Here is a 7,648-nt window from a genome sequence, read left to right on the forward strand (position 1 = left end):
CCTGTCTTGGTTACGTCCCAGCTTCACTGCTTGATCGCGAAAAAAAAGTCCCCCCGCCAACTCTCGAGCTGGGCCAAATTTTTTGGACATTTTTTCGCCGGCTGAAGATCGGCCGATTACGATAAGGCGATAAGGCTATCAAAAATGGGTCATCGCCAATCACTTAGCTTGTAGATAAAATTGCCCCACATTGCTTCATCGCGCATCTTTCAGGCGCATCACTCCTCCCATTCTCCAAGCTTCTTTCAACAACAGCAGCAGCCTACCAGCTTGAGCAACCATCAAACAAGGCACAATGGCTGCACCCAAGGTGTAAGTACTGTTTTTATAGCCATGCGCCAATCAGAGACTGCACAGAAGCTAATTTAAAGCCAGGATCGTTCTAGGAAGCCTCAATGGCGGGCTGCAGCCGGCCTTCGCGAAGCTCGCGACCTTGCACGCCAAGAACAACTTTAGCTTCGCAATCATAACCGGCAACCTCTTTGGTGTCGACGATGACAAAACTGTCGATTCCCTTCTCAGCGGCGAACTCAAGGTGCCCTTGCCTACGTACTTCACAGTTGGGACTACGCCCCTTCCTCCGCAAATCATCGCAAAGATCGAGGCCGACGAGGAAATCTGCGAAAACCTCCACTTCCTCGGCAAGCGTAGCATTACCAAGACTTCGGAAGGCGTCAGAATTGTTGCACTTGGCGGAAAGCTCGATACGGATGTTGTAGGAGGCCAATCGAAGGAGCAGCACCTGCCCTACCACACCTCGGACGACGCGAAGTCGCTCAAGGGCGCGAACAAGGCCGACGTCCTGCTGACGTCTGTCTGGCCGGCAGGCGTTTGGGCAGGCTCCAAGGTCGCAATTTCCCCGGAGAACCAGGCTGCGATCGAGAGCACCGCGGAAATCGCGGATTTGTGTGCGACACTGAAGCCCCGGTATCACTTCGCTGCTTCCCCCACCGAGTTCTTCTACGAGCGTGAGCCCTTCGTTCACCCAATCGAGGAAGGAGCCGAAGATGTCGCGGTCACTCGTTTTATTTCTATGGCGCCCTACGGCAATGCGGCCAAGGCGAAGGCGTTGTATGCGTTCACTCTGACGCTCAACGAGACCACCGTTGAGCGCCCCGCCGGCGCAACCTTCACCCCGTTCGGTCCCAGAAAGCAGAAGCGACAGGCACAAGAGGAGGGCTCCTACAGCCGCTTTGCGAATGGTGACGACGACGGCCGCCATCACCGTCGTGGAAACAAGCGTCGCCGTCACTCTCCTCCCCCTGGCCCGGATCGCTGCTTCTTTTGTCTGGGCAACCCAAACTTGGACACCCACATGGTCTGCACCGTCGGCGAAGACAGCTACCTTGCTACTGCCAAGGGCCCTCTTGCCACGCCCAAGACGTTCGATGCGCACGGCCTGGGCTTCCCTGGCCACATCATCATCACTCCTCTGGCGCATACGCCTACCATATACCACTCCGGCGTCGAGAACTACACCCCCGAGGAGGCCGAGAGAACTCACAAGGAGATGGTTCGTTTCCGTGAAGGACTTCAAGCAATGGTATCGACCAAGTCAAACCACAAACTAGGCGCCATCACTTGGGAGATCAGCCGCGGCCGCAATATCCACGCCCATTGGCAATTCCACCCTGTTCCTGCCGACTTTGTCTACAAAGGGCTCGTCGAAGCCGGCTTCCGCGTCGAGGCTGAGAACCTCAAGTACCCAGAGTTTGAGAGCCGAGAGCTCTCATATGAGGATCAGGGCGCATTCGGTGACTACTTCCGCATCTGGATCTGGGCCGACGACGGCGAGGACAGGATTAAGGGCTCCAGTCTCGTCATGAAGCTTGATCCCAACATGCGCTTCGATTTGCAGTATCCGCGCAAGGTCGTTGCAAAGCTCCTTGGCCTTGAGAAGCGCTTCGTGTGGCAGGACTGCGTGCAGACGAATGAAGAGGAAACCCAGGATGTGGAGGCATTCCGGGCGGCTTTCAAGGAGTGGGACTTTGCGCTCCAGTGATGGGCACGACTCGAGAGGCAGGGCGAGGGCATTGTCTCTGGCGAGCTATGATTATCGCTTTTCATCTTCTTACATGGCATTGGGCATGGGCGGCGTTTGGGAAATACCCAGGTTATCTGCATATTCTTGCCATAAGGACAGAGGGCCGGAATTAGGCTGTATCTGAGTTGGCTTTGCTCTCATCATCATTATACATGGGCATATATGACACAGGCAATCCTGCTCTTATCATCTATGGGCATGGGCATACCGTCAAAGATAGGCGCAGATAGGCACCAAAAAGTTTCAGAATCGGTTTATAGATCACCCGTATTTTGCACGTGGTCTTACCTTGTCCTGCCAAGAGAGTTTCACATCCTCATTCTCACATGGCATATCAGTCAAGCTCCGTGCTTGCTGTCGTTCCCTTTGATCCAAGCAACTCGTCCATCGCATCGTCCCTCGATCGATGCAACCTTGCAACCTAGCAACCGTGAGCCAGGGGGACGACACAAGGGGGCTGATGATGGGCTTGGCTTTTGGGGGATATCAAAATAACCCGAGATCTCTGGAGCCGCCTCTCTCCCTGGCAAGAGTCAAAACAACGCACATTATCGTCTTTGCTTGCCTGTCTTGCTCTCATCTGGAACCCTTACGGTGCAGGCTCCGCAAGGGAGGCTGAGACTTGGTTCGTCATACCTCACTCTATCCATCCCGCCCGTTCGTTCCCTGGCCCGTTGCCCAACAATAAGACGAAATTTACGCACTCGAGGGAAAAAAAAATTCTAATCGCGATGGCCAAGAACGTACTAATCCCAAGATTTTTTTTGGGGGTGGATTTCCCATACGCCCCTCCTCCATCCCTCCCTTTCCGCCGCTCCCTTGCAGACAAAACGGATAATGCGCATGGCCGAGAGACACTTCTGAGACGGCACTAGGTTAAAAGAGAAGAAGAAACGAAACCGCCCCCATTGGAAAGAAGCCCCACGTACGCAGTTTCTCTTTCATCAATGTCTCGACTTAAAGTAATGGCGGAGATGGCATAAACGGGCGGGCGGCGGGGAGGTCGCAACGCCACGTTTTACCTATCTCGAGCTCCCCCCCCCCTCGGCCCAAAATCAAGCCTCCCCCAAACGTCTTCTATGTGACCTACCTTTCTTCTCATGCTGTGCCCTCCCGTCCGGGTCAAAGAAGAGGTTGAAACGTTGCGGAAGAGGGGAGGGCAGGGTGGGGAGCGGGGACACACGAGGACGTCCGGCTCTTCCGTAGCTCATGTTCGCGTTCGCGGGCTTTGCGAAGAAGGGGGTAGGAAGAGAATAGGAACAAAGAACGCCCTCGCCAGCGCTCGAGTTGCTGTCTTGGCTTCGAACAATAGCTACAACGGCCAGACCCAGTCGCGCACTACGGATGCCAGAACGCACTAAACACAGCGCTGTCCCTTTGAAGGCTTCATTGACTAGCGTCAAAGTACGGTTCCTCCCTTATTTCTCAACCTTCTCAAGCAAGGCTACCAAAGAGGACAAGGGGGGGGGGGGAGGGTGAGAGAGAGAGAGAGACAGCAAAAGACCCTTGACATCTAGAGTTAAAAAACAACGACCCCACAAGTCGGCCGTCCGAAACAGGACGAACACCACCATCCTGACACCCGAGCCATCATCTCGTGTGTATATGTGGATGTGTGTGTGTATGTCTTGTGTTATGAAAGGTCAGTTCGAATGCGACAGCACGTGGCATTTTCCAGAAAAGAATTCCCTCAGACAGCGTCCCCCTTCCTTTCCCTTTCGCTCACCCGCTCTGGCTCTTCCCCCCCCCTCGGCCCCGAAGCGGCGGAACAACGGACGGACAGACATCTTCTGATGGGACACGGACAGGAAGAAAAGGAAGGGGGGAAAAAGGACTTCCACTGAGGGATGGAGAGAGAGAGAGAGGGTGTGTGTGTGTGTTAGTATGTGTGAGTGTGTTGTGCAACAACCAACCGCGGCGCCAGAGCCACCCCCATCTCGCGCTAGAATGTTCGGCAGACGGGGTTTGTCCAAAAAGTAAAAATAAAAAAATAAATGGGACGCCGACTAGCTCCCACAACGGAAAAGGCACGAGAGTTGAGATCCTAGCGCGATCCTCGAGAGGTAAACCTCCGAACAAGCTTGGAAGGGAGGGGGGGAGGGAGGGGGAGGGTGGTGGCCGCCGGTCAGGACCGAGGCCGAGCACACCTCAACGGCGAGGGAACTGTAAAGCACGCAAGAGAGGGTGATGGCCATGGAACAATCCCCCATCAGTCCATCCCGTCTCTGCTTCGGCCGGTTCGTCCAAGCTGACGTGAGTCGTGAAACTTGACGGTGGGGAAGTGCGCAAGGTTATGGGTAGGAAGATGGACCGCCCAATACGAGGAGAAGAGCAAAAAAGAAACGGTGTTTTTTTCCCTCCATGATGGCCCGTGGTGTTGTTTCGAAACCATGGTCGCGGACCCTACGACGTAATGCTGGGATGGACAGCGTGAGAGAGCTGGGACCTCCGGGTTGCACAGACGTGGCTAATACCGTCTTAATCTCAACATCCCAAGAAAGGTCAGACAGACGCGCTCGCGCTCGCGTGCGCGCGCGCATACTCATCATCCCAACCGCTTCGAGCACGTGTACAAGTCAAAGTGTGAGCGTGTTTTTTGATTTGTGTGTATTTTCATTCAATCAAGTATGAGCTAGCCCAGAATGATCGTACCATGGACCATTTTGTTTTGGCAATTTCTTTTGATGCCAGTACTGTACAGAAGAGCATGGATTCACCCATGCGTAATGCGCTCGCAGCTTCCAAGCCTTGCAGTGCTGTCCCCCTATCGCCAATATTACAAGGCATCCACAAGCAACTGCTTTTCATCCGCCATAGCTTTTCCGCCGTCGCGTGCTTCTGTTGCAGCTACTCCTACAATATACACAGGAGGTGTAGTCCTCCACAAGCGCGGCCATCAGGTGGTCCGTGGGGCGTTGTTTTGAAAAATAATGTAAAGGGAATTGGTGTCGAGAGGTCTGTGAGTCGTGGTCTTGTGCCATCCGATGACAAGGATGTCGGGTATCCGGCGGTTGGATAGAAAGGTTTGGTATCAGGTGAAGATGGTCAAGTGACCGAGTGAGGACAAAGGAAAACAATCCACCAAGCGTGGTCCGAATTACCGCTCCGAGATATGTGTGGAGACGAGTATCGTGTACATCGAGACCGACTGCCTTGGTGGACATCACTCGACAGCGTCGAAGTGATACAGAAAAACCGACAAAAGAAATGAGAAAAAGGACAAAAGGACAAATGCTGTAAATGCTGACAGGAGCCACCCAGAGATGCCAGATCCAAGATGGGCTCCGAACAACCCATGTCGAGGCGGGTGCAAAGACAATATGCCAATGCGTCTAGTGCCGGGTTGTTGTTGGTGTATGTTCAGGTGCTCATAACGAGTTCTATTAGCGTAATAGTTAAGTCATCGCGGCCGTGAGCGTTAGCTGCTGTTGTTGTCCGGATTGTAAGGCGGAATATAGGCAGTCGAATTGAATAGGGTTGAGCATGTGCAGTAAGAGGCGCGTGAAATCGACAGTCAGGCTGCTGTTGTTCGCCCTATTAGGACGTCGAGAGGTAATCGACGAAACTGGTACCCGATGAAAACAAAAAGGGTGCAGCAATAGACGACACGACGTCGGGGCCTGCGGGGAGGCCCCCCCATTCCCCCTTGCCGGGCAAGGAGATTGATTGCCCCTCCACATGTGCAGCAGACAGTGGGGGTGCGGTGGTGGTTATGCGGGTTGTAAGCTAGTAAGACGCCATGCGTCGTGCATGGCATCGCTCGCCGAGGATTGGAGAGTTGCCAATCATGGCGATGGGATCTTGCCGGAAGCTGATGCTAGGTCTGAGACCGTTGGGGCGCGAGGGTGCTGTGGGTGATTGGTCCACGCAGGACTCGCGTTGGCCAAACGCAAACGTTTGAGCTCTGCCGAATCCCTTGCGGGGGTTCTTGAGACGGCCCAGTTCCCGTTCGCATGTGCGCTGGTGAGCTTCGTCGGACATTTCCACATAGTTTTGAGGATAGCACCGGCAGCGGTGCTCGGCAAAGAAGCCGCTGTATCCTCCTTCAAGAATATACACGTCAGGGTATGTAAGTCGCGGGTAGTGCTCGGCGTTGGCAGTCCGGTCCTCGGATCGGACGTGGCGAGCCATCATGGGGGCGCGGTGCGCAGAGTATTCGCAATGGAAGATGAGGAGAGTTCGACCCTGCATGGGGTGTTGGAACAGTTGGGAGGCGAGGAGGTCCTTGCTGTTGTAGTTGACGGCTCCGTCAATGTGGCCACCGTCGTACTCATACTCGAAGCGGCAGTCGATAACCATCTTTTGATCGAACTTGTCACTGTACTTTCCGTCCAAAACATGAACCATGGTTTCCCTCGTTATCCTAGGGATGGTATCGGTAGGGTCCTCGGCCAGGAAGTGGGGCAGGATGGGCTCCTGGACATCGTCGGCATCCATGCTGGCGTGGGACTCGGGGGTGGTGGGAGAGGAGTCGCCGCCCTCAGACTTGGACTTCACAACGTCGCCGGGGTGCTCGAACATGCTCAGGGAGCGGCGAAACTGCTTGCGGGGACGCATGAAGGGATTTGCGGGCCGACGGCCGTGGCTGCTGCCGAAGGGGCTGCTGCGGTTTCCAGAGAGGCTAGAGAACTGGGGACGAGGACGGATGGCACCAGGCACAGCGGGAGTAGGGCTATTCGCAGTTTGAGGTCGTCGTTCCTGAGGAGGTGATGTAGACTCAAAGCATTCTCCCAAGGAAAGGGCGCTGCTCATATGTGTCAATCGGTTCTCACCAAATCGGAAAGCGGGGAGCTGGTTGTCTGTGTTGGAGCGGCCGGGAACGCCACTAGTCGAGAAGCCTTTCATTCGAGTCAGGGAAGGCCGGCGCGGAGCTGGCTTTCTTCGTCTGCCCCCTTGTGTTAGACGCGACCCCTTGAGCTAGGAGGAATGTGGCAATCAAACTTACTCGGCTACCAGTGGCTTGGGCGGCTCTAACGACGCTTGCCGAGGAATGGGGGCTGGCGAGTCCAGCATCATTTCGTCGTCCTCTCCGCAGGGCGTCGATCCCGGAGTCGGTGACGTTATCTCGATCTGGGTCATGAACGGAAGCTTGTGCGGCAGCGGGGAGACATCCATCATCTCGTTGAGGTGAGCAGGAGATGATTCGGGCAGGGGAGGCGTCGTCAGATAATCTAAGTCTCATAATCAGCATCGCCGACCCTTCTTCATGTGCAGGCCGAGGCAATTGCTAACCGTGCGAATCCATGTCGCCCATGATGTTGGACGTGAACAAGGCACGACGAGGCGTCGGGAACTTGGGGCTAAACGAGACGGGGGTCAGCCAATTGCGGTCCAAATCAGAGGGCCATGCATGTTATCCCACCTCGATTCGCTGTCGAGACGAAAGTTCTGGGACAGGTCGGCGGCCAGGCTGGCGGCAGGCGAGGAGCCGTGGACGTCCTTCACGTTGAAGTAGTCGTTGGATCGGTGAAGCTGTTCGCGCAGGCTAACCGGGCCTGCCCCACCAGTGAAGGTGTGAGGGCGAGGGCGGAAGAGATCCTTGTTTCCCCAGGAGGGAACCGCCATGGGACGGTGCATAGCCGCCAAGGGCGAAGATGACTCCAT

The 7,648-nt window shown here is 55.3% G+C and overlaps 2 protein-coding genes across 2 annotated transcripts; one reads left to right on the forward strand and one right to left on the reverse strand.

The window, feature by feature from the left end:
- Positions 1–295: 295 nt before the first annotated feature.
- Positions 296–2,002, forward strand: EsH8_VI_000271 (CwfJ C-terminus 2-domain-containing protein-like protein; the record flags this gene model as incomplete). The annotated part of the gene is made up of 2 exons (XM_083271524.1): positions 296–312; positions 376–2,002. 2 exons carry the CDS (start codon positions 296–298, stop codon positions 2,000–2,002), a joined length of 1,644 nt encoding a protein of 547 aa, XP_083126698.1.
- A 3,768-nt stretch (positions 2,003–5,770) lies between these two features.
- EsH8_VI_000272 (putative tyrosine protein phosphatase MIH1) lies at positions 5,771–7,648 on the reverse strand (the record flags this gene model as incomplete). The annotated part of the gene is made up of 4 exons (XM_083271525.1): positions 5,771–6,929; positions 6,990–7,215; positions 7,277–7,344; positions 7,407–7,648. 4 exons carry the CDS (start codon positions 7,646–7,648, stop codon positions 5,771–5,773), a joined length of 1,695 nt encoding a protein of 564 aa, XP_083126699.1.

This window comes from Colletotrichum jinshuiense, chromosome 6, assembly GCF_051148585.1.
Source record: "Colletotrichum jinshuiense chromosome 6, complete sequence".
Classification (NCBI taxonomy): domain Eukaryota; kingdom Fungi; phylum Ascomycota; class Sordariomycetes; order Glomerellales; family Glomerellaceae; genus Colletotrichum; species Colletotrichum jinshuiense.